General features: G+C 42.8%; 2 protein-coding genes across 2 annotated transcripts in view; one reads left to right on the forward strand and one right to left on the reverse strand.

Annotated features, from left to right (window-relative positions):
• LOC120991121 overlaps positions 1-27,639 on the reverse strand; it is a 496,450-nt gene that overhangs the window by 321,358 nt on the left and 147,453 nt on the right. The window contains 1 exon segment of the mRNA XM_040420010.1: positions 3,731-5,270. Within this exon segment, the coding sequence (XP_040275944.1) occupies positions 3,731-5,270 (1,540 nt within the window).
• The window catches only part of LOC120991123 (zinc finger protein 850-like), a 465,109-nt gene that overhangs the window by 122,429 nt on the left and 315,041 nt on the right, over positions 1-27,639 (forward strand). The window lies entirely within an intron of this gene.

The raw sequence follows: 27,639 nt of genomic DNA on the forward strand, positions 1-27,639 counted from the left end.
CGTCTCATCAGGGCTTTCCATAGGTCCCATCCTGAGAAGGTGGGCTCTGAGTGTCCGGAGTCCACTCGTAGAGGGAGGGGTACTGTCACAACCAGACAGCTGAGAAGTTCTGACAGAAGCCTTTCGGAACCTCCTCCTTGAGTTTTCTTTGTTTTGGTTTCAGTTCCTCATCTCGTTAGCCTATCTCAGCTGTCATGCAGTTGGACTGATTGCTTCCCTTTAAATTCCTCCCCATAATGCAGTAGTGTGCGGCTTATACAACTTCCTGGAGTGTGTGTGCATGCTGTTCCTATTTACCAGTCCTCTGCAAGATAAGTGCTGTTAATTTATTTGTGATTTTCTGTCTGCTGGATTTCAGGTGACCCTGACTCCCTCCGTGTCTAGTGTAGGGAGCCGGTGGTCGTGTCCCCTCACTATGGTAGGGTCTTCAGGTGTTAGATAGTCGAGGTACGTGGATATGCGCTCATCCACCTTTGGGGTGTTCGCATAGGCTGAGCAGTCAGGGAGAGTGGCAGGTCTCATGCAGGGGTCTCCCTTTTGTTCCTTAGTTGTGGATCCAGTGAGTCATAGATTATTTTGCATTGTCTTGTTTTCTGTACACCATCCGTGACAGATATAGAGGGGCCAGAAGGCCCCCCTATCCATCTTACTGCGGCAGAGGCCGCATCCCAGCCGAAATTAGGAAAAAAAGGGCCACAAGGGCCAAGACTTGGCAGCAAGCAAATCAATAAGGTAACAGGCAGCGCCTGAACCTGTCCTAAGTCCACAGGACAGATACAAAAGCACTGGTTGAAGGGCGGGTGTCCCTTTATAGGGGGTGGGTTAATTGTTTAATTGGTAGTAATTGTAATCAATAAAAATTCCACCTGTCCTCCCAGTTTCACAAGGGAGAACTCCCCATTTGTGCTGCTGGTTAGGATGTAAGGGGAAAGTGGCAGGACTATGTTCTGCATCTATGTCCCTTTTGATGAACCCCTTCCATGGTGCTGCACATCGAGAGGGTTACACATACATAATATAAAAAATACAAATATGATAAACATGGAGCTATTAACAAGCCGGTACAGAGGGGAGAGGTTTCTGACCAAAAGGGCTTACAATCTACATGGGAAGGAGAAGGACACAGTAGATGAGGGTAAAAGCTGCTCATCGGGCTGTGTGGTGGTACTATGCTCATTGTAGGTGGTTTTCAGGTTGCTTTTAATGGTTTACATGTTTGGGGAGGGTCTGATGTACTAGTGTAGCGAGTTCCAGAGTATGGAGGATGTGTGAAGAACAAACAAGAGGATAAGAAAGAATGGGGTCTTGTGAGGATTGGGGATTATGTGTGAAAACAATACATGTGTATTGCAAAATGAAGTATCCAGTTTGAAGAGCGACAGTGCTGGATTTTTTATACAATATTTAAGTAGTAGTGTTGGGTGCAAATTTTCGAATAGCGAATATTAATCGCGAATATCGGCACTTTGAGAATTTGCCAATGAGAAGGCTGCAATGTCTTTGTCTGAGCTTAGCAACATCCCTAGCAACCAATAGGAAAGCTGCCTACTCCTTTACCATATAAGAACCTCCCCAGGCAGCCCTTTTATCCAGTATTTTGCAGATCTAACAGAGACAGCAGTGTTATTGCTGTGCTCTCTGCTTTCCTGTGTCATTACATTAGATAGTTAGTTAGCTTATATACTGTATATAATACAGATAGTTAGTGGGAGATAGTCAGTGTAGGTTAGATAGTGATATAGTGGAGCTGATATGTATGAACAGCAGAACCTACATGCTACATACATAGTGCTGTGATGTCACAAGTTCACAACAATACTTAGTGCACCAATCACTAATAAGTAGTCAGACCTGTTAAAATGTGAAAGTTGTACGTATTGCGCCAAAATATTTGCATCATTAGTGCCAATTTCGCAATCGCGGATATATCTGAGCACTCTATCTGCATATAAAGCTATTGTAATGTTCTGCCATGCCAACCATTTTCCTCAGTCTCAGGAAACTTCTAGCAGCTTGAAAAATGTAGCTATAGTGACCCACGCCTGTATTTCGAGCACATTACACGAATATTACATTGACGATTTTTCGCGATCAAGAAAATAATCTCGAATTCGCGAATATATGACGAATATTTTACTAAATATTCGCAAAATATCACGAATTCGAATATTACACCTGCCGCTCATCACTATTAAGGAGTCCCAACTCACCATGACACGCCGCTCTAAAGAAACGTTAATTTCACCTTGGACTGTTGGAGCTGGTAAGGGGGGGGGGGGGAGTACCCCTATTCTTTTTGTCTTTACGTGTGGAGATGTATCAGAAAAGCAGGTGGGAGATATAAGGAGGGGACAGATTGTGGACGGCCTTATATGTAGTGGTTAGTATTCTAAACTGAATTCACTGGACAATGTGGTAAACCTAATTTTCCACTTCTTTGCCCAAGCCTCCAATCTATCCAGATCCATCTGAGGCAGTATGAGTGAGCTGGATACAGTACCTACAGAATTCAGCATCTGCATCCATTCATGTTTTGCAGGTAATAAAGATGGAGTTAGGATACATATGAAACACATATATGAGCATCACTTGGTCATTGAAGTCATGTTGGCATTATTCAGGGGTTAATTAACAGATGTGACATCACAAGCGATTCCCACCACCAATATATCACTCAGCTCCAGTATCTAGATAGGTTTACCATTAAACCAAAGGAATGTACATATGAGGTTAAATATCACAGATCACCCGGTCAGATAAATCAGTGATATAGTCATCATGCCACCAATATCACTCTTTCCGCACAGGAGGGTTAGTCTGTAGGAGCAATGAAGGTCACAGCGCTAGGAGAAAGTATAATATGAGCAAAAAGACAATGTCTGTCAGTGACAATGATGACGCTGTCGTGGAGCAAATAGAAGAGTTTATTTTATCTGTAAAAGTTTGAATGAAGATGAAATATTAATATGTCCCCATACATTATAAAACTATTACATGGAGCGTCGTTACTTCTCTCCATGTCACTCTGGACTCTCCCGCAGTGTGGGTGGAGGTGTGAATACAGTGATGAGAAGCAAGGTTCATGGGGGCAGTTCATCTTCACTGCTCTGCAAGTAAACAAGGCTCTTCTTCTCTTCCAAGAAATATAATGTAGTTGTTTGGCTGATCCAGGATAATTCCACCCAGAACATAAATATTCTTATTGGCTTTTAAGCTGGAGATGCACGGTGACATCAGATGATATGTTGCATTATGACACTACATAGAATGACTGTCAATGGGTTCACAACGTGACACACTACATGTCATGACAGTCACATCAATTTCAACACTTGGATTCTTCTTGGTTGCAGGTCATATGTGACTTTTCCATGATAGAACACAATGCAAGTCATGGTCAACTACAACTTGTGCAGTTTGGCAGGTATTTCTACTGCCAAATCTCAGCTCTAAAATAGCTGCATGACAGCAAGTTGCAGACACGTTTTGAGACTGTTCTGAGACTCGCAGCATGTGATACTTGTTGCCATACAGCCCGAAACTTAACTTATGTGAATAAGATGGATTTAAAATGCGATTTTGCTCTTATCGCATTTGCCAAATCTAAAAAACAATATAGTTTCTCTTGATCTGCTAAGTTTAAGAATTTTTGTTCCTTCTTACAAAACATTAAAAAAAATATCAAAATGGCTTCTCTCCTGTGTGACTTCTCTGATGTCTAACAAGACATGATTTATGTGTAAAACAATTCCCACATTCTGAACATGAATATGGCTTTTCTCCTGTGTGACCTCTCTTATGTACAACAAGATTTGATCTCTTTGTAAAACATTTCCCACATTCTGAACACGAATATGGTTTCTCTCCTGTGTGAATTCTCTTATGCTGAATAAGATTTGATGTTTTTGTAAAACATTTCCCACATTCTGAACATGAATATGGGTTCTCTCCTGTGTGACTTCTCTCATGTGTAACAAGATATTGTCTATTTGTAAAACATTTCCCACATTCTGAACAGGAATATGGCTTCTCTCCTGTGTGACTTCTCTCATGTGTAACAAGATATGATCTCTTTGTAAAACATTTCCCACATTCTGAACATGAATATGGCTTCTCTCCTGTGTGATTTCTCTCATGTGTAACAAGATATGATCTCTTTGTAAAACATTTCCCACATTCTGAACATGAATATGGCTTCTCTCCTGTGTGACTTCTCTCATGTGTAACAAGATGGAATCTCTTTGTAAAACATTTCCCACATTCTGAACATGAATATGGCTTCTCTCCTGTGTGACTTCTCTCATGTATAACGAGATCTGCTTTTTGTGTAAAACATTTCCCACATTCTGAACATGAATATGGCTTCTCTCCTGTGTGACTAGTCCTATGTCTAACAAGATTTGATTTATCTGTAAAACATTTCCCACATTCTGTACACGAATATGGTTTCTCTCCTGTGTGAATTCTCTTATGCTGAATAAGATATGAATTTTTTGTAAAACATTTCCCACATTCTGAACAGGAATATGGCTTCTCTCCTGTGTGACTTCTCTCATGTGTAACAAGATATTGTCTCTTTGTAAAACATTTCCCACATTCTGAACATGAATATGGCTTCTCTCCTGTGTGATTTCTCTCATGTATAACAAGATCTGTTTTTTTGGTAAAACATTTCCCACATTCTGAACATAAATATGGCTTCTCTCCTGTGTGACTAGTCCTATGTCTAACAAGATTTGATTTATCTGTAAAACATTTACCACATTCTGAGCACGAATATGGTTTCTCTCCTGTGTGAATTCTCTTATGCTGAATAAGATGTGATTTTTTTGTAAAACATTTCCCACATTCTGAACAGGAATATGGCTTCTCTCCTGTGTGACTTCTCTCATGTGTAACAAGATATTGTCTATTTGTAAAACATTTCCCACATTCTGAACATGAATATGGCTTCTCTCCTGTGTGACTTCTCTCATGTATAACAAGATCTGTTTTCTTTGTAAAACATTTCCCACATTCTGAACATGAATATGGCTTCTCTCCTGTGTGACTTCTCTCATGTATAACAAGATCTGTTTTTTTTGTAAAACATTTCCCACATTCTGAACATGAATATGGCTTCTCTCCTGTGTGACTAGTCCTATGTCTAACAAGATTTGATTTATCTGTAAAACATTTACCACATTCTGAACACGAATATGGTTTCTCTCCTGTGTGAATTCTCTTATGTTGAATAAGATATGATGTTTTTGTAAAACATTTCCCACATTCTAAACAGGAGTATAGCTGCTCTGCTGTGTGAATTCTTTTGTGTGTAGAAAGTCTTGATTCTTCTATAAACTGTTTACCACCCTGAAACTTTTTATCCCCTTTCTGACCTATATTTTTGGTAATAATCTGTAATTGGTCAGGGGAAGGTCCCTCATGATGAGGGGGATTATATAATAGATCTGTACTTTGAAGTCCTGGGTGTACACTAAGGCTAATGAGGTTTTCTCCTGAGGAGCGCTGCATGATATCTTCAGCTTCTTCTTTATAATTTAGTGATAATACAGCTTTGCCCTTAATATTTTTACTGGAATGCTCTGTGGAAAAAAAAACATTAGAATTTGTGCTTATTTTTCAAACTATTCAGTGGACAAACCTAGAACATTACTATTAGGCTGTAATTGGTTATATGGTATAAACGTATAAACCAGCTCTGCCTCTAATGCCACCAGATGTAAAGTAGCTATCCTATAAGTTAATGTCCGACTTTTTGAACAGGTCTTGAGGCGTGACTTGGATAATGATTAGGTCAGCATCATTAATGGTCCTTTTAGTGTACCTGCTGCTGAAAAACACACACTGCTCAGTAAAAGATGCAGTTTCCCTGGTTCTGGTGTGAGAGATCCACCTTCCTCCAGCAGCAGGTTCAGTGTGTAATTACACCTCCTAATTCCTTCTGCTGTTATTTTACTGCAGCCTGGACTAAGCTTGTATGAGACAGCAGCAGCGGGGGAGGAGGTACACTGAAAGGAGCATGTTACTTAAGGAACAGATGGATGCTGGGAAGTTACAGAAACGAAAATGGAAAATCGCTATGACCTCAAAGGGCTAAGAATCTGATCATCTGAGAATCTGATCATGACCACCATCTATATTTAGAAAAATAGCTTTACCATGAGGTAAAGCACACATCTCAGTCTTAAATCACGGACATGACAATTCGGTCTATATAGCCTAATGGCCGCACAAACACCAGATCTCAGGTTTATAGACCTCTTCAGGATGCAGTGGAATAGACAGAGTGAGGTCATCAATCAGAACCTATAATAAAGGTTTCCTGCACTTTGTTGGGTCAATTACACTAAGAATTCAAGATGTTCTAAGGGGAACGAGGGTCCTATCAAGAATTAAGAAGGTGGAGCTAATGAAGTGTCCTGTGAGTGCAGGTAATCATCACTGAGACGTCTGTGGTCTGTACAATAATCACATGTGACATTGGAGCTTCCTAATAATCATGGAGACTAGAGTGCACCGAAAGGAAGCCAAACACAGAACAATGGCTGTCTCGGAAGCAATGTTTGGCAGTTGTCCTGGAAACCTAACGTGTGACGTCACACCTAATGCTACGGAAGCTTCTCTGGTCCACAATACCTCAGACGCGTTTCGGAATAATCGTATTCCTTCCTCAGGGATAGCTATGGAGAACGCTTCACTGGTTTATAAGCTTCTTGGTTTCCATGGGAACAGTCATTTGTTTATAAGGCCGCGCTGAAGCAGAGAGAAACACTGTGATGTTTGTAAGGGAGGGTTTGCCCGTAAGTAATCGCTCCTACATGGTTTCTTTATATATTCATTATTATTTGTTCCCTATTGGCAGTCTATAATATATTAAGTTGTCACTACTGAGTATTGGTTATATCTTATTTTTATTTATTATTTTTTATATTTTATATTTTGTTTTTTATTGATTTTACCTCCGTTTTGATGGTTATGTTTCTGTCCTTTTTCATCTTAGAGGCCCATGGTACACTAAGTTGTAGTTTGCCGGGATTTGTAGATTATAGGAAAGCAAATAATTCTATTTCTTGGTTGAGGCCAATTGGAGCCAAGGTGTTTAAGTTATAGATCCATTCGCTCTCCTCTGGGGGTCCTGCCTAATTTGTTCTACTCCTCCAAAAAAAGAGCCTTCGAATTTGACCTTATGCTTGTCACTATAGTGGCGTGACAGTGGGTGGCCTACAAATTTTTTATTGATGTTTTTTATATGCTCCCATATCCTGATTTTAAGTTCACGCTTTGTCCTTCCTATGTAGATCTTCCCACATGGACATCTTGTATGGTAGATGACCCCCTTCGAGTGGCAAGTTAAATGGTTTTTAATCTTATATGTACACTGCTCAAAAAAATAAAGGGAACACAAAAATAACACATCCTAGATCTGAATTAATTAAATATTCTTCTGAAATACTTTGTTCTTTACATAGTTGAATGTGCTGACAACAAAATCACAAAAAAAATAAATAAATGGAAATCAAATTTTTTAACCCATGGAGGTCTGGATTTGGAGTCACACTCAAAATTAAAGTGGAAAAACACACTACAGGCTGATCCAACTTTGATGTAATGTCCTTAAAACAAGTCAAAATGAGGCTCAGTAGTGTGTGTGGCCTCCACGTGCCTGTATGACCTCCCTACAACGCCTGTGCATGCTCTTGATGAGGTGGCGGACGGTCTCCTGAGGGATCTCCTCCCAGACCTGGACTAAAGCATCTGCCAACTCCTGGACAGTCTGTGGTGCAATGTGACGTTGGTGGATAGAGCAAGACATGATGTCCCAGATGTGCTCAATTGGATTCAGGTCTGGGGAACGGGCGGGCCAGTCCATAGCATCAATGCCTTCATCTTGCAGGAACTGCTGACACACTCCAGCCACATGAGGTCTAGCATTGTCTTGCATTAGGAGGAACCCAGGGCCAACCGCACCAGCATATGGTCTCACAAGGGGTCTGAGGATCTCATCTCGGTACCTAATGGCAGTCAGGCTACCTCTGGCGAGCACATGGAGGGCTGTGCGGCCCTCCAAAGAAATGCCACCCCACACCATTACTGACCCAATGCCAAACCGGTCATGCTGGAGAACGTTACCCACGGCGTCTCCAGACTCTGTCACGTCTGTCACATGTGCTCAGTGTGAACCTGCTTTCATCTGTGAAGATCACAGGGCGCCAGTGGCGAATTTGCGAATCTTGGTGTTCTCTGGCAAATGCCAAACGTCCTGCACGGTGTTGGGCTGTAAGCACAACCCCCACCTGTGGACGTTGGGCCCTCATATCACCCTCATGGAGTCTGTTTCTGACCGTATGAGCAGACACATGCACATTTATGGCCTGCTGGAGGTCATTTTACAGGGCTCTGGCAGTGCTCCTCCTGTTCCTCCTTGCACAAAGGCGGAGGTAGCGGTCCTGCTGCTGGGTTGTTGCCCTCCTACGGCCTCCTCCACATCTCCTGATGTACTGGCCTGTCTCCTGGTAGCGCCTCCATGCTCTGGACACTACGCTGACAGACACAGCAAACCTTCTTGCCACAGCTCGCATTGATGTGCCATCCTGGATAAGCTGCACTACCTGAGCCACTTGTGTGGGTTGTAGACTCCGTCTCATGCTACCACTAGAGTAAAAGCACTGCCAGCATTCAAAAGTGACCAAAACATCAGCCAGGAAGCATAGGAACTGAGAAGTGTCTGTGGTCACCACCTGCAGAACCACTCCTTTATTGGGGGTGTCTTGCTAATTGCCTATAATTTCCACCTGTTATCTATCCCATTTGCACAACAGCATGTGAAATTGATTGTCACTCAGTGTTGCTTCCTAAGTGGACAGTTTGATTTCACAGAAGTGTGATTGACTTGGAGTTACATTGTGTTGTTTAAGTGTTCCCTTTATTTTTTTGAGCAGTGTATTATTGTCAGTGGTGATTTCTTTAATAATTTCTTTTTGTCTTGAGGCTAGACAAGCCTTACACGTTCTGCATAGAAAAAATCCCTGTTTATCTTCAGGTACACTCAGTTTCTTCCTATTTCCATCTTTATTAGTTCTGATAGATGGAGCTATCATATTCCCCAAGTTTTTGGACTTCCTGAAGATGAATTTAGGTGCCATGGGTAATTTCTCCCCAATGATTTTGTCATGTTTAAGAATATCCCAGTGTTTTTTTTATAATTTGTCTGAATTGGAATATTTTTCCATGGTACTGAGTGATTATCGGTATGTTGAAATCAGGATTTTCTTGTGTTTTGTTATATACATTCTTCTTGCTAGTCTCTTTATTCTTTTGTATGAGTGATTTTCGCTCTATCTTTAGAACCTCCGTTTTAATTTTATCTAATTCAATGACATTATATCCCTTTTCCTCAAATTTTTTACTTAGATTGTCTGCCTCCTGTTCAAATTGTTCGCTTAGTGTACAATTCCTTCTCAGGCGAATATATTGGCTGCGTGGGATGTTAGTAAGCCAGACCGGAAGGTGACAACTGTCCAGGGAGATAAAACTGTTCCTGTCTGTAGGCTTGGAGTATGTCTGAGTTACTATTTTATTTCTTTGAATTTTGATCGTTAGGTCTAGGAAGTTTACTTCTTGAGTGCTATAGGTGGGCATGAATTGCAAATAAAATTCATTTTTATTAATAATCTTTAAAAACTTTTTTAGTGACGGTTCACCCCCTTTCCATATAAAAACAATATCATCAATAAATCTCCGCCAGAGGACCAGATCCGCGCGGAGTGTGCCACCGGGGAAGATGGTGGACAAATCATTGAGCAGGCACCACGGCTAAATGCGAGGGGGGGGGGTCCCGTGACCCCCCCGTGTCGGCGATCGCCGCAAACCGCAGGTCAATTCAGACCTGCGGTTTTCAGCTTTTACCTGGTGCGGCGGCGGTGGTCGGCGGTGCCATCGGGTCCCCATGGGGCTGTGGGAGGGGAGCCGATGGCATGGAAGGCAGCGCGATGCCTAAGGAAGGCATTGCGCTGCCTTCTGGTGACGATCCTGTGAGATCCAGCCCCCTGGATCTCACAGGCCGGAAGCTGTATGAGTAATACACACAGTATTACTCATACAGCCAATGCATTCCAATACAGAAGTATTGGAATGCATTGTAAAGGATTAGACCCCCAAAAGTTCAAATCCCAAAGTGGGACAAAAAATAAAGTGAAAAAAAAAAGTTGAAAAAAATAACATTTCCCCCCCCAAAAATTAAAAGTTTCAAGTAAAAATAAACAAAAACGTCATTTTCGCCAAATAAAGTAAAAAAAAATTGGTAAAAAATTGGGGGGAAAAAAAGTATACATATTAGGTATCGCCGCGTCTGTATCGAACCGGCTCTATAAACATATCACATGACCTAACCCCTCAGATGAACACTGTAAAAAATAAAAACTGTGCTAAATAAACTATTTTTTTGTCCCCTTACATTACAAAAAGTACAACAGCAAGCGATCAAAAAGGCGTTTGCCCACCAAAATAGTACCAATCTAACCGTCACCTCATCCCGCAAAAAATGAGCCCCTACCGGAGACAATCGGCCAAAAAATAAAAAAACTATGGCTCAGAATATGTAGACACTAAAACATCATTTTTTTTTGTTTTAAAAAGGCTGTTATTGTGTAAAACTTACATAAATAAATAAAAAAGTATACATATTTGGTATCGCCGCATTCGTATCGACCGGCTCTATAAAAATATCACATGACCTAACCCCTCAGATGAACACCGTAAAAAATAAAACCTGTGCTAAATAAACCATTTTTTGTCACCTTACACCACAAAAAGTGTAATAGCAAGCGATCAAAAAGTCACACGCACCCCAAAATAGTGCCAATAAAACGGTCATCTCATCCCGCAAAAATCATACCCTACCCAAGGTAATCGCCCAAAAGCTAAAAATATTATGGCTCTCAGACTATGGAAACACTAAAACATGATTTTTTTTGCTTCAAAAAAGAAATCATTGTGTAAAACTTACATAAATAAAAAAAAGTATACATATTAGGTATCGCCGCATCCGTGACAACCTGGTCTATAAAAATATCACATGATCTAACCTGTCAGATGAATGTTGTAAGTAACAAAAAATTCAAACGGTGCCAAAACAGCTATTTCTTGTTATCTTGCCTCACAAAAAGGGTAATATAGAGCAACCAAAAATCATATGTACCCTAAACTAGTACCAACAATACTGCCACCCTATCCCGTAGTTTCTAAAATGGGGCCACTTTTTTGGAGTTTCTACTCTAGGGGTGCATCAGGGGGGCTTCAAATGGGACATGGTGTCAAAAAAAACAGTCCAGCAAAATCTGCCGTCCAAAAACCATATGGCATTCCTTTCCTTCTGCGCCCTGCCGTGTGCCCGTACAGCTGTTTACGACCACATATGGGGTGTTTCTGTAAACTACAGAATCAGGGCCATAAATATTGAGTTTTGTTTGGCAGTTAAACCTTGCTTTGTTACTGGGAAAAATGGATTAAAATGGAAAATTTGCCAAAAAATTGAAATTCTGAAATGTCCTCTCCATTTGCCAATAACTCTTGTGGGACACCTAAAGGGTTAACGACGTTTGTAAAATCTGTTTTGAATACCTTGAGGGGTGTAGTTTCTTAGATGGGGTCACTTTTATGGAGTTTCTACTCTAGGGGTGCATCAGGGGGGCTTATTAAAATGGAAAATCTGCCAAAAAAGTAAAATTTTGAAATTGTATCTCTATTTTCCATTAATTCTTGTGGAACACCTGAAGGGTTAACAAAGTTAGTAAAATCAGCTTTGAATACCTTGAGGGGTGTAGTTTATAGATTGGGGTCATTTTTTGGGTGGTTTCTATTATGTAAGCCTCGCAAAGTGACTTCAGACCTGAACTGGTCCCTAAAAATTGGGTTTTTGAAAATTTCTGAAAAATTTCAAGATTTGCTTCTAAACTTCTAAGCCTTGTAACATCCCCAAAAAACAAAATATCATTCCCAAAATGATCCAAACATGAAGTAGACATATGGGGAATGTAAAGTAATAACTATTTTTGGAGGTATTACTATGTATTATAGAAGTAGAGAAATTGAAACTTGAAAATTTGCTATTTTTTTTTACAGATTTTTGGTAAATTTGGTATTTTTTTATAAATAAAAATGTTTTTTTTTTTTACTTCATTTTACCAGTGTCATGAAGTACAATATGTGACGAAAAAACAATCTCAGAATGGCTTTTCAAAGCGTTTTAAAGTTATCACCACTTAAAGTGACCCTGGTCAGATTTGCAAAAAAATGGACGAGTCCGTAAGGTGAAATAGGGCCGAGTCCTTAAGGGGTTAAAGGTCTGTGCACGCGCAGAGCGCAAAACCGGATCCGTTTTGCCGGAACAATTGGGGCCAGATCCGGCATTAATGCATTTCAATGGAAAATAATGCAAGGCAAGCGTTCTGGAATTTTGGACAGAGAAATTACTGGAGCATGCTGCAGAATTTTTTCTGTCCAAAAACCGTACAGTGACAGAACTGAAGACATCCTGATGCATCCTGAACGGATTGCTCTCCATTCAGAATGCATTAGGATAAAACTGGCCAAAAAATTTTAACGCAAGTGTGAAAAGTACCCTAAATTACGCTTTTTGATCACTTGTTATTAAGTTTTTTCGGTGGCAACTGAGAATAAATTTGCAATTCTATCATTTATTTTTCTACGGCGTTCACCGTAGGTGATAATTTACAGGATATTTATGTAGTCCGGGTCGTCACGAACGCTGCAGTACCAAACATATAGGGGAGATTTTCTTTTGCAATTTTTTTAAATTAAAAAGCGTATTTTCAATGGAAAAAAGCGTATTTTTTTACTGTAATTTTTTTTATTTAATAAATGTGTTTTTTTTCCCACTTAATAGTCTTACAAGGGGACTATAACAGACAATTTTCAGATTGATTTTAAAATGCAATGCATTATCCCTATATTTCATTGCATTTTAATGTCTGCTATACTGACACTGACCAGCAGGTTGCACCAGAGAGGCACAGCCTGCTGGAAACTACTCAAGGCAGGCTTGGGGCCTTCATAAGACCCCAGCCTGCCTTTACACACATCGGCACCCCACAATCACATTTGCAGGGTCCCCATGGGAGACAGAGGGAGTTCGCTCCCTCTGTCAGTGCTTTACATGAAGCGGGCGCCATTGCCCATGGCATGTAAAGCGTTAAACTGTCCGGATCGGCACTCCTGTTGGTCCGGGCTGTTAGATCAGGACCCCGGCTTTCATGTAAGAGCTGGGTCCCCGCTTCCCTGTGAAAAAGCGGCGGCCCAGTCTAAGGCCCCTTAGTGAACACCGTAATAAGCCGTATAAGTGGTCATTAAGGGGTTAAAGAAGTAACTGTCACATTCTGTCTAAGGGGATGGGGCAACAAAGAGGGGAAGTCATGTGGTCAGCAGATGTCAGCTGGATAAGGGAAACCCTTCATAATGTAATGGTCCAATTAAAGAGCAGCGCAGCAGCCGGTGATCAGATTCTCCTCCTGCCCTGAAAGCACCAAGGAAAGAATCTGAAGTCACTTTCTCCATTCATGATTCCATACCTGTGGTGACATCTCCTGGAATGTCCTCTTCCACCTCACTCTTACACGGGGGATCGCCCATCATCCTCTCTTCTTCATCCTCCACTTTAATATCAGTCAGATCTTCCCCCTGATTTATCATCTGTAACAATTCAGTACAATACAGCAGACAGGTGGGAAATCTAACAGATCCACATAAGAGACCCCCACAATCTATGAGCCAACTATGACTGCAGGACCCTCCTATATAGATGTGTATAGGGCTCAGCTCCATCTACCTGAGGGTTCTCTGGGACCTTCTCCTCTGGACAGTCCTGGGAATACAAAGGACGGGGACATCTCTCGGGGGGATTTCTCCTCTTGGATCCATCTGTGGAGACACGAGCACACAGTGACTGAATACATGGCCTCCTGTAGATCTGTCTATAGATCAGACTCTTCTCTCAGCTCCTTCACTTCTAGGTTTAGTTATCATGGGAAATAACAATATTCTGTTCCTCACCACCTGTGCTGAGATGCCCTAAGCATCTGAAAAGGAGCAATGGTAGAATAATCAGTATCTGAAGAATCACATTACATCATGTGGGTGGCCAAGTGAAGGTCATGTGCATGCCACTTACCTGGGGGACAGACAGCACTATGGGAAGAAGACAGGAACAGGTCATTGCATCCGTCAAGGGAGACCTTCAAGGCTTTTTCACCCAATTGAATGCCCAGGCACAAGCCACCACTGCCCTAGACACCCGCCTCTCTAATGTTGAGGAGACCCTTTTCTAGAATGAACCCTGAACAAAGATCTACTTCAAATTGATGATTAGGAAAAGAGGGGTCGTCGTAATATCACATTGTGTGTAATCCCTGAAACTGTTCCTACTAATGAGCTGCGTTCTGCAGTGACTACAATTTTTAATACTGTTCTATCCAGACCAGCGGCAGTGGGAATTTACTTAGAGTTCATTGTGTCATGGACCCAAAATGCCCTGATAATTCTACATCCAGAGATGTTCTTTGTAGAGTGCACATCCCCAGAGAAAAGGAGATTTTGCAAGAGGCCTGGAGACAGGGGGCCAACCTCATTTGCAGGTGCTCAGATTAATTTATTGCCAGATGTTTCCAGATGCACCCTGGCAATGAGACATCTTCTTAAACCTCTACTACAGTCACCAAAGCTGGAGGAACATACCGATGGGGCCACCCATTCCATCTCATTATCCGCAAAAACCTCTTTTGTCTTTCATTCCCCAGAACAAGCTGAGGATTTGGCGCACTTCTTGCAATTCTCTAGCCTCTCCCTGCCAAACTGGCTGGACTTTCCATCTTCTCTATCCCAGGCTCCTCCACTTCCTCAATGGGATCGCTGCAAGCTTCAACAGAGACCTTCCTCTTCTGTACCTTCATCTACGGGAGAAAACCCCTTCGAATGGGACCTGGTTGAAGCTCCCATGGACTCCCAGGGCCTAGTTATATGTAGGGCTAGTTTTAGCAGGTGCCACAGTGTACCTTTGCCTTGCCGGCCTACAGTTGATGATAGAGTTAGTTTACCATTGGTCGTCACCCATTCTGACTGAACACTTCGTAGTGGTGTGTCGGTGATCACTGAGTTACCGTGTTCTGCCTAGTTTCCTTAGATCCTGACCGGATACTCAAAATGTTTTGTTTCTGTATTTTATTTTTTTCTTACTCATTATTTCTTCTCCTTTGTACCTGTAACTCATAAACAGCTTGTCCTCTCCCCCGGTAGACTGTGTGTCCTGGCTTGTTCACTCTTGGACATCTCAGGATTCACTTAGTGGAATTTTCGTTCTTCTTTTTACCTGCTCTGGATTAGCCGGGTTGGGTACATAGCTTGATTAGCTTCCTTCCTCCTCGTCTAACACTACCCCCCTCTTTTTTTTCTTCTCCCTTTTCCTTCTGTTTCCAGGCTGTGACCATGTCTACCATATCCTTTGCATCCATTAACACCAATTGGCTGAATTCTGTCGGAAAAGAGGTCCTCCATCCTCCAGCTTCTTTGGAGAAGAAAAGGTAAGGATTGCCGTTATGCAGGAAACACATTTCTGCCAGGAATCGATGCCTGTTTTTCATCCCACCCCCCCCCCCGATAACCCCACGAGATTTTGATTTGAAAAAACAGCTATAATAAGAAACGGGGTAATATTCTTATTTCTAGAAGTGTCTCCTGGGAACTGACCGTCACTCACACCGATAGTAATGGTAGATTTTTGTTCGTTAAGGGAATATTAAGGGGACAATTATACACCTTAGCCAACATTTACCTCCCCAACTCCAATGAAATTCCGCCCCTCGATAATATTTTAACTAAACTAGAGAATTTTGCAGAAGTAACACTACTGGTCGGAGGGGATTTTAATTTTGCCATTGAATCTTTAATAGAGGTCTCTAGAGGAGCCTCACACCTGGCCTTCTCTTACCTTCATCGTCTTAAACGTCTTTCTCTCTGACCAGTTGGTGGATGTATGGCGCTTTGTTCATCCTGATGGTCATAATTATACCTTTTATTCCCCGGTTAGAGATGTTTATTTTCGCATAGACTATTCCCCTTCTCTCCTCCTCACATATAGACTCAATTACCTTTTCAGACCAAGCAATGCTCCATGTCTCAATTAATTCTTCCCTCTCCTCACCAAAGTCACGGTAATGGTGATTGAATGAGTCTCTTCTACAGGACCTAGTGGTTTCCCAAGATGTCCACTTGGCTCTTAGCCACTAGTTTGACAAAAACCCTGTGGAAAATACGATTTCCCTCCAATCCAACTGATCTCAAGGGTCCTGATAAAGGTAGCCGAAGAAGGCTGTCATGTGATTCTAATAGTCCCATATTGGCCAAGGAGATCGTGGTTTCCCCTGTTTCTAATTCTCTCCAAAGGGGATTTCTGGGTCCTTCCTCAGATCCCGGACCTTCTTTTACAGGGTCCAGCCCGGCACCCAATGATGAACCATTTGAATCTTACTGCCTGGAATTTGAACTGTCTATCCTGAAATCAAAAGGGTTATCTGATGCGGTCATAAACACCCTTTTATCCAGCAGAAAACCAGTCACGTCTAAGATCTATCTTAGAACATGGAAGACTTTCTTCCAGTTTGTCGGGGATTCTTGTAATCCCACCAACACCTGGACTTCACAAGGAGAGTTTGAAATAACGATATATTTATTGTGACATATAATACTATCTATTCCGACATATTAAAATACATAGCTAAAAAATACATTAAATACTTCAATTACAGTATAATTTAAACGAAACAATAAAGAAATAAATAATTCTCTATATTTGACCAGAGTTTCAGAGTCTTTTGTGTTGATATAGTCTCTCCAAAGAATTTCCCGACTAATAAAGTTCAGATAATAGGAATTATTCAGTAATTAGATACAGTTTTGTTCAAATGATCATTTGTATCTTGTATAGCTGCTTCACATACTCGGTACAGTGTGATGTTACTGTAAAGTCACTATTGTTATAAAGTCGCTGCCTATTTATAAAGATAAACCGCAGTTGTTTTACTCACCGTTTTTGGCTGGAGTACTGCCGGTTTTATTGCAACACTCGTGGCGTCCCACGTGTGATGGAGTTCTTTGTAGGTTGCGGTGTAATTGGAATTTCCACCGAGTCTGTGTAGATATTTAATATTGAATCCGGGATCCTCGGTGGCCGTATAAAGCTGTGCTGTCCTAGAGATCGCCTAGTAATGTCCTTTTGCTGCGCTATTAGTTTGTATTACGCAGACTATGTTATTACCAGAAGAGTATCTCATAGATGGCCAACAGGTATCCAGCTTTCCTTTGAAAAACAAATTCTCACCGATCCCTCTTCTTTTCGTTTTCTTTTCTTTAAGCGCTTTAAGTCTTCTAATCCTGTACTTTATTTCATGGGATTAATTACCATACGCGTTTCGGAGTGGGCTGCGACTCCTTCTTCAGTGGCTGAATTTCCCATGAAAGTGACCAGTTTTTATATACACCTGCACAGGTGCGGTCTGAATTAATTAGCTTAGATTGTGTGTAGGAAGTGACGCGAGTACTTTTTTAGTCTCACAATATAGAGAAAAAACATTATTTATCCAGTTTAAAAATGTATTAAATCAACATATAGATAGATATAAATGTATCACTTCATATAAAATCTATTTAAAAGGATTTGGAGTAAATTAAATAAATACATTAGATATATAAAACAGTCGGGGCTATGTTTTTACATATTTGCAAATAAAACCTATAATACACTGCTCAAAAAAATAAAGGGAAAACTTAAACAACACAATGTAACTCCAAGTCAATCACACTTCTGTGAAATCAAATGGTCCACTTAGGAATCAACACTGAGTGACAATCAATTTCACATGCTGTTGTGCAAATGAGATAGACAACAGGTGGAAATTATAGGCAATTAGCAAGACACCCCCAATAAAGGAATGGTTCTGCAGGTGGTGACCACAGACCACTTCTCAGTTCCTATGCTTCCTGGCTGATGTTTTGGTCACTTTTGAATGCTGGCGGTGCTTTCACTCTAGTGGTAGCATGAGACGGAGTCTACAACCCACACAAGTGGCTCAGATAGTGCAGCTTATCCAGGATGGCACATCAATGCGAGCTGTGGCAAGAAGGTTTGCTGTGTCTGTCAGCGTAGTGTCCAGAGCATGGAGGCGCTAACAGGAGACAGGCCAGTACATCAGGAGACGTGGAGGAGGCCGTAGGAGGGCAACAACCCAGCAGCAGGACCGCTACCTCCGCCTTTGTGCAAGGAGGAACAGGAGGAGCACTGCCAGAGCCCTGCAAAATGACCTCCAGCAGGCCACAAATGTGCATGTGTCTGCTAAAACAGTCAGAAACAGACTCCATGAGGGTGATATGAGGGCCCGACGTCCACAGGTGGGGGTTGTGCTTACAGCTCAACACCGTGCAGGACGTTTGGCATTTGCCAGAGAACACCAAGATTGGCAAATTCGCCACTGGCGCCCTGTGCTCTTCACAGATGAAAGCAGGTTCACACTGAGCACATGTGACAGAGTCTGGAGACGCCGTGGAGAACGTTCTGCTGCCTGCAACATCCTCCAGCATGACCGGTTTGGCATTGGGTCAGTAATGGTGTGGGGTGGCATTTCTTTGGAGGGCCGCACAGCCCTCCATGTGCTCGCCAGAGGTAGCCTGACTGCCATTAGGTACCGAGATGAGATCCTCAGACCCCTTGTGAGACCATATGCTGGTGCAGTTGGCCCTGGGTTCCTCCTAATGCAAGACAATGCCAGACCTCATGTGGCTGGAGTGTGTCAGCAGTTCCTGCAAGACGAAGGCATTGATGCTATGGACTGGCCCGCCCGTTCCCCAGACCTGAATTCAATTGAGCACATCTGGGACATCGTCTCGCTCTATCCACCAACGTCACGTTGCACCACAGACTGTCCAGGAGTTGGCAGATGCTTTAGTCCAGGTCTGGGAGGAGATCCCTCAGAAGACCGTCCGCCACCTCATCAGGAGCATGCACAGGCGTTGTAGGGAGGTCATACAGGCACGTGGAGGCCACACACACTACTGAGCCTCATTTTGACTTGTTTTAAAGGACATTACATCAAAGTTGGATCAGCCTGTAGTGTGTTTTTCCACTTTAATTTTGAGTGTGACTCCAAATCCAGACCTCCATGGGTTGAAAAATTTGATTTCCATTTTTTTATTTTTGTGTGATTTTGTTGTCAGCACATTCAACTATGTAAAGAACAAAGTATTTCAGAAGAGCAGTGTACATAGCATACTGTATATATCCCCATATTTCATATTTTTGGTGGAATGGAGCAAGAGAAGAGAGCTGGACTAAAAACGCATCGCTTGCTAGGCGATAGTTCTGCGTTTCACTTATATAGTGCGGTTTAATCGTCATATTGCGTTTTTACAATAGTTCAGCTTTCCACTCATATCCCGTAGTTATGTACTACGTTCAACCGTACATGATCTTTCCTAAAGGTGGGATATAGCCTATAAGTTTCCCTATCCATCTTTAAACATCCCCTCAAACACCTTTACAGATACCCCTCTATGTACATCAGAATATATATCTTTCAGAAAAAATGGTTTCTAGAAAAAAGAAAAATCTGGACAAATTAAAAGAAAAATCAGAAAAAATATTTAATATTTTATTATTAAGTTGATTATGTTTTTAGGAAGATGCTACATGCCATTTTTTATCTGATTATTTATTTGCGCATTTATATATCTTATCTATGGATAGGGAAACTTATAGGCTATATCCCACCTTTAAGAATGATCATGTACAGTTGAAAGTAGTACATAACTACGGGATATGAGTGGAAAGCTGAACTATTGTAAAAACGCAATATGACGATTAAACCGCACTATATAAGTAAAACGCAGAACTATTGCCTAGCAAGCGATGCGTTTTTAGTCCAGCTCTCTTCTCTTGCTCCATTCCACCAAGAATATGAAATATGGGGATATATATGCTATGTATTATAGGTTTTATTTGCAAATATGTAAAAACATAGCCCCGACTGTTTTATATATCTAATGTATTTATTTATTTTACTCCAAATCCTTTTAAATAGATTTTATATGAAGTGATACATTTATATCTATCTATATGTTGATTTAATACGTTTTTAAACTGGATAAATAATGTTTTTTCTCTATATTGTGAGACTAAAAAAGTACTCGCGTCACTTCCTACACACAATCTAAGCTAATTAATTCAGACCGCACCTGTGCAGGTGTATATAAAAACTGGTCACTTTCATGGGAAATTCAGCCACTGAAGAAGGAGTCGCAGCCCACTCCGAAACGCGTATGGTAATTAATCCCATGAAATAAAGTACAGGATTAGAAGACTTAAAGCGCTTAAAGAAAAGAAAACGAAAAGAAGAGGGATCGGTGAGAATTTGTTTTTCAAAGGAAAGCTGGATACCTGTCGGCCATCTATGAGATACTCTTCTGGTAATAACATAGTCTGCGTGATACAAACTAATAGCGCAGCAAAAGGACATTACTAGGCGATCTCTAGGACAGCACAGCTTTATACGGCCACCGAGGATCCCGGATTCAATATTAAATATCTACACAGACTCGGTGGAAATTCCAATTACACCGCAACCTACAAAGAACTCCATCACACGTGGGACGCCACGAGTGTTGCAATAAAACCGGCAGTACTCCAGCCAAAAACGGTGAGTAAAACAACTGCGGTTTATCTTTATAAATAGGCAGCGACTTTATAACAATAGTGACTTTACAGTAACATCACACTGTACCGAGTATGTGAAGCAGCTATACAAGACACAAATGATCATTTGAACAAAACTGTATCTAATTACTGAATAATTCCTATTATCTGAACTTTATTAGTCGGAAAATTCTTTGGAGAGACTATATCAACACAAAAGACTCTGAAACTCTGGTCAAATATAGAGAATTATTTATTTCTTTATTGTTTCATTTAAATTATACTGTAATTGAAGTATTTTATGTATTTTTAGCTATGTATTTTAATATGTCGGAATAGATAGTATTATATGTCACAATGAATATATCGTTATATCAAACTCTCCTTGTGAAGTCCAGGTGTTGGTGTGCCCTACTACTCCATATTTCTTGTCCAATAACTTTAGAGGATTGGGTGAATCCTTTCGTAGGAGCACCAATACCATCCTTGACTAGTAGGTGAGCCCTCTCTAACCTCTATTTTTTTGACTCTTGGAATCCCACCTTACCACCTGACGTCAAGGTAATTTTAGACTTTTTGCAAAAAGGTATTGATAAGGGGTTAAGAGTAAGTATCCTTAAAGTCCAGATAGTAGCGCTCAGTGCCTTCATGGAAGTCAGGTTAGCTGAGTTTTATTTAATCAAAAGTTTTTTTTAAAGGGGCTTGTAGATTCCATCCTACTATCAGGTCTACGGTCCCTCCTTGGGATCTCAACTTAGTCCTCTCAGCCCTTATGGATCCTCCCTTTGAACCACTTGATGAAATCACTCTCCGGCTGTTATCCATAAAAACTGCCTTCCTAATAGCCATCACCTCGGCTAGAAGAATAGGAGAAATACAAGCATTGTCCTGTGGACCTCCTTATCTTAATATTCTGGATGATAGAATAGAACTGAAGCATGAGCCTCTTTCTTACCAAAGGTATTCTGAAGATTTCACGGCCAGCAAGAAATATAATTTCCCACCTTTTTCTCTCAGGCTAAATCGGCTGCCGAGAAGAAGTTTCACCACTTGGATGTCCGAAGATGTGTCCTGGCTTATCTAGAGGCCACTAATCGTCTTCTAGTCCAATACTAATCGTCTTCTAGTCCAATACGCAGGACAGAATAGGGGTCAGGGGGCCTCAAAAACTACCATCTCTCGCTGGATAAAAATGACAATTTCTATGGCCTAAAAAGGAAAAGGACTCTCTCCACCTATGTCTACTTCATGGGCAGAAAGTGCCTCAGGATCATTGTCCCAGATCTGCCAGGCGACAACCTGGTCCAGTCCATCAACTTCCATTAATCATTATAGACTCAATGTTTTGGCTAACAGGGACTTGTCCTTCGGATAAAAAGTCTTGTCTGCAGCAGTCCCTCCCTAGTCTTGCTGCTTTGTTAATCCTCCTGCTTAGTGCCGTTGGGGAGGCGTACGGAAAAGATGATAATTACTCTTACCGGTAATTGGGTTTTCCGTCTAGCCTCCACAACGGCACTGGGATTTCCCACCCGAATCATCTTGCCTGTATCTTCTGATTTAAATTTCGTTCAAGTGTATTGTTTTCTCCCAAATTAAAATTCTTTTCAGCATCATCCGGAGTTCTTGGATATTTACTGGAGAAGGTAAAGGGGAGGAGGCTTTTACATCTTTGTTCTCCACGTTGTTTCCTGTCCCTGGGAGGCAGAGTAACCTCCTGCATAGTGCCGTTGTGGAGGCTATACGGAAAATCCAATTACAAGTGAGAGTAATTATCATCTTTTAATTTTTCTTTCTATGCAGTTGTGAGAGGGCTGGATATTTGTGGGACGACTTGTAGTTTTCATTGGTAACATTTTATTAACACTTGTTATTAAATGTATACACTGCACATGACGGCTCTTACCTTGTGATATAAGAGGCTGGTGCTCCTCCATTACATGTCACTGCACACACGTGTATACACTGCACATGACGGCTCTTACCTTGTGATATAAGAGGCTGGTGCTCCTCCATTACATGTCACTGCACACGTGTACACACTGCACATGACGGCTCTTACCTTGTGATATAAGAGGATGGTGCTCCTCCATTACATGTCACTGCACACACGTGTATACACTGCACATGACGGCTCTTACCTTGTGATATAAGAGGCTGGTGCTCCTCCATTACATGTCACTGCACACACGTGTATACACTGCACATGACGGCTCTTACCTTGTGATATAAGAGGATGGTGCTCCTCCATTACATGTCACTGCACACACGTGTATACACTGCACATGACGGCTCTTACCTTGTGATATAAGAGGCCGGTGCTCCTCCATTACATGTCACTCCACACACGTGTATACACTGCACATGACGGCTCTTACCCTGTGATATAAGAGGCTGGTGCTCCTCCATTACATGTCACTGCACACACGTGTATACACTGCACATGGCGGCTCTTACCTTGTGATATAAGAGGCCGGTGCTCCTCCATTACATGTCACTGCACACACGTGTATACACTGCACATGACGGCTCTTACCTTGTGATATAAGAGGCTGGTGCTCCTCCATCACATGTCACTGCACACACGTGTATACACTGCACATGACGGCTCTTACCCTGTGATATAAGAGGCTGGTGCTCCTCCATTACATGTCACTGCACACACGTGTATACACTGCACATGACGGGTCTTACCCTGTGATATAAGAGGCTGGTGCTCCTCCATTACATGTCACTGCACACACGTGTATACACTGCACATGGCGGCTCTTACCTTGTGATATAAGAGGCTGGTGCTCCTCCATTACATGTCACTGCACACACGTGTATACACTGCACATGACGGCTCTTACCTTGTGATATAAGAGGCTGGTGCTCCTCCGTTACATGTCACTGCACACACGTGTATACACTGCACATGACGGCTCTTACCTTGTGATATAAGAGGCTGGTGCTCCTCCATTACATGTCACTGCACACACGTGTACACACTGCACATGACGGCTCTTACCCTGTGATATAAGAGGCTGGTGCTCCTCCATTACATGTCACTGCACACACGTGTATACACTGCACATGACGGATCTTACCTTGTGATATAAGAGGCTGGTGCTCCTCCATTACATGTCACTGCACACACGTGTATACACTGCACATGGCGGCTCTTACCTTGTGATATAAGAGGCTGGTGCTCCTCCGTTACATGTCACTGCACACACGTGTATACACTGCACATGACGGCTCTTATTTTGTGATATAAGAGGCTGGTGCTCCTCCGTTACATGTCACTGCACACACGTGTATACACTGCACATGACGGGTCTTACCTTGTGATATAAGAGGCTGGTGCTCCTCCATTACATGTCACTGCACACACGTGTACACACTGCACATGACGGCTCTTACCTTGTGATATAAGAGGCTGGTGCTCCTCCATTACATGTCACTGCACACACGTGTATACACTGCACATGACGGGTCTTACCTTGTGATATAAGAGGCTGGTGCTCCTCCATTACATGTCACTGCACACACGTGTATACACTGCACATGACGGCTCTTACCCTGTGATATAAGAGGCTGGTGCTCCTCCATTACATGTCACTGCACACACGTGTATACACTGCACATGACGGGTCTTACCTTGTGATATAAGAGGCTGGTGCTCCTCCATCATGGCCTCCTTGTACAGGTCCTTGTGTCCTTCTATATACTCCCACTCCTCCATGGAGAAATAGACAGTGACGTCCTGACACCTTATAGGAACCTGACAACACAATGACACCGTCATCACCCAGACCCCTCCAGTGCTGTTACTGGAGAATTTCCCAGCATTCCCAGCAGTGTCACCTCTCCAGTCAGCAGCTCCATCATCTTGTGGGTGAGCTCTAGGATCTTCTGCTCATGTATCAGGGGGTGAGGGGGAGGCTCTGTGATGGGGTGAGGGGTCCTGCTCCGCCCTCCTGACTCCTGGAGATGGATGATGGGAGTCACACAGTCCCCCGATGTCTTCTTCACTATTGTGTACTCCTGTGGATGGAGAGAGACACTTAGGGAATAAACCCTTCAGTGGCCATGTGCTCTCCTCCGGCCCTCTCCTCCTGGTACAACGTGCCTACTTACCTTCTCATGGCTCCTACAACATGACTATTGGTCACATGACACATCACTCACCATATTTGGGGCTGATCTTCAGGTTCTCCATCACTTGGAAGGTCTGGAGGCCGTTCTCCAGGACCCTGGACTCTTCCTATCACTTCCTATGATGGATTCTCCTTCCCGATGTCTGACTTGTTACAGAATACAATACAGAGGAGAGAAATCTAGAAAAGTTTACCTCTCCGCTCAGCAGGGAGATGATCTCCAAGGTGAGGTCTAATATTCTTCTGCTGATCTCCTTCCTGTCCATCCTTGGTGGTCGTTCAGGAGAAGAGGAGAGAACTGGAGGAGCTGGAGGCTTCTAGTACTGCAGGCGCCTTTATGAGAAGAGGAGAGGAAATCATCCAGGGGACAAGACCAGATGTCACCTCCAGAACCGCACTTCCTGAGCCTGGAGGGGCCCCGCTTCTCAGAGACCCCACCACATGGATCCCAGGGGCCCCAACATGGAGATTTCTGGTGGCTCCACAGGAGATAAATGTCTGATAGATGCAGGTCCCACCTCTGGGCTGTGCTCAGCTGTGTCCACAACTCCTAGAGAAGAGACTGGAGAGAGCTGAGCTCAGGCCGGGCCCCGCTCCATTCATTCTCCTCCTGGAGGCAGGGGCCCCTCACCAGGACAGCCAGGGGCCAGAGAATGATGACAACCCCCACTATCCCCACTACTACTCCCCCATCATAGTAAGCTGAGGAGCGGAGAAGGATTCCTTGTGTGTAATGGAGGAGAATCTCCAGAGGTGACATGTCTGAGCTCTCCACCACACTGTCTCCTCACAGCTCATCTTACCTGCAGGCTGGAGGAATGGCTGATACCAGAGAGAACAAGAGCCCTGACTACCGACCAGGACCTGCCCAGTATCTGCTGCACTGCCAGAGCTGAAGGACCTGGGGTGACGTCACCGACATGTGATCCGTGCAGGGGGCGGGGCTCAGTTGTGGAGAGAGGGGGTGGTGAAGGACCTGGGGAGAACTCACCGTCATGTGATCAGTGCAGGGGGCGGGGCTCAGCAGTGGAGAGGAGAAGAGGTGGTGAAGGACCTGGGGTGATGTCACCGTCATGTGATCAATGCAGGGGGCGGGGCTCAGCAGCAGAGATAGTGTAGATGCTAGAATGGAGTGTTAGAAGGATGTTTGTGACGTCACTGGTCACATTGTCAGAGCAATGTTATGATGTACAATGAGATACTGTACAACAATGCAAGCTTTTCTATTTTCTAAAGCTCAGATGTTACCTAACTGTGATAGGACAATGGTAATGCTTTATGTCATTGTTTCCATTTCACACTAGACCACTTTTGATATATGTAATCAATAAAAAGAATTTTGAAAGAAAGAAAACCCCCCTTCATCACTGCGCCCCTGTTTATAATTTTTAAAGATTCTCTAGGTATTGGTACAGTGCCAAGTGATTGGCACAAGGCAAATATGATGCCCATATTTAAAAAAAAAAGGATCTAGGTCCTCCACAGGTAATTATAGACCAGTTAGTGTAACTTCAGTTGTGGGAAACATGTTTGAAGGACTCTTAAGGGACTATATACAGGAGAATGTGACTGTAAATAATACTATAAGTGATAACCAGCATGGGTTTACCAAGGACAGAAGTTGTCAGACTGACCTGATCTGTTAGATGAGTAGAAGCGCGGACAGAGGGGCGGCTGTGGACGTTGTGTTTCTGGATTTTGCAAAGGCTTTTGATCCTGTCCCTCATAGTACACTACTTAGTTATCAAAAAAATGAGAAGAAATAACATAGACATACATAAACGCAGTGTCGGACTGGGGCGCCTGGGGCCCACCCTAGAGCTGGAGATAGAACGTCTTCATTTTTCAGTCTCGCACACATGAATGTATGCATTTTAGCCCACAATACAGTAACAGTATGCTAAACAGAACCGTATGTGCACTGCACTATATCAAATAGTTTCTCTTTAACCGCCTCCGGACCGCCTAACGCACGGATGTGTCCTGGAGGCGGTCGATTCATTCCTCCTGGACGCATCCGTGCGTCATCTCGCGAGACGCGAGATTTCCTGAGAACGCGCGCACACAGGCGCGCGCGTTCACAGGATCGGAAGGTAAGCGAGTGGATGCGATTTTTTTAACCCCTAACAGGTATATTAGACGCTGTTTTGATAACAGCGTCTAATATACCTGCTACCTGGTCCTCTGGTGGTCCCTTTTGCTTGGATCGACCACCAGAGGACACAGGTAGCTCAGCAATATGTAGCACCAAGCACCACTACACTACCCACCCACCCCCCGTCACTTATTAACCCCTTATGAACCCCTGATCACCCCATATAGACTCCCTGATCACCCCCTGTCATTGATCACCCACCTGTCATTGATCACCCCCCTGTAAGGCTCCATTTAGACGTCCGTATGTGTTTTGCGGATCCACGCATCCATGGATCGGATCCGCAAAACACATACGGACGTCTGAATGGAGCTTTACAGGGGGGTGATCAATGACAGGGGGTGATCAGGGAGTCTATATGGGGTGATCAGCCCCCTGTAATGCTCCATTCAGACGTCCGTATGTGTTTTACGGATCCACGCATCCATCGATCGGATCCGCAAAACACATACGGACGTCTGAATGGAGCCTTACAGGGGGGTGATCAATGACAGCGGGGTGATCACCCCATATAGGCTCCCTGATCACCCCCCTGTCATTGATCACCCCCCTGTCATTGATCACCCACCTGTAAGGCTCCATTCAGACATTTT

Source organism: Bufo bufo, chromosome 2 (assembly GCF_905171765.1).
Source record: "Bufo bufo chromosome 2, aBufBuf1.1, whole genome shotgun sequence".
Taxonomy (NCBI): domain Eukaryota; kingdom Metazoa; phylum Chordata; class Amphibia; order Anura; family Bufonidae; genus Bufo; species Bufo bufo.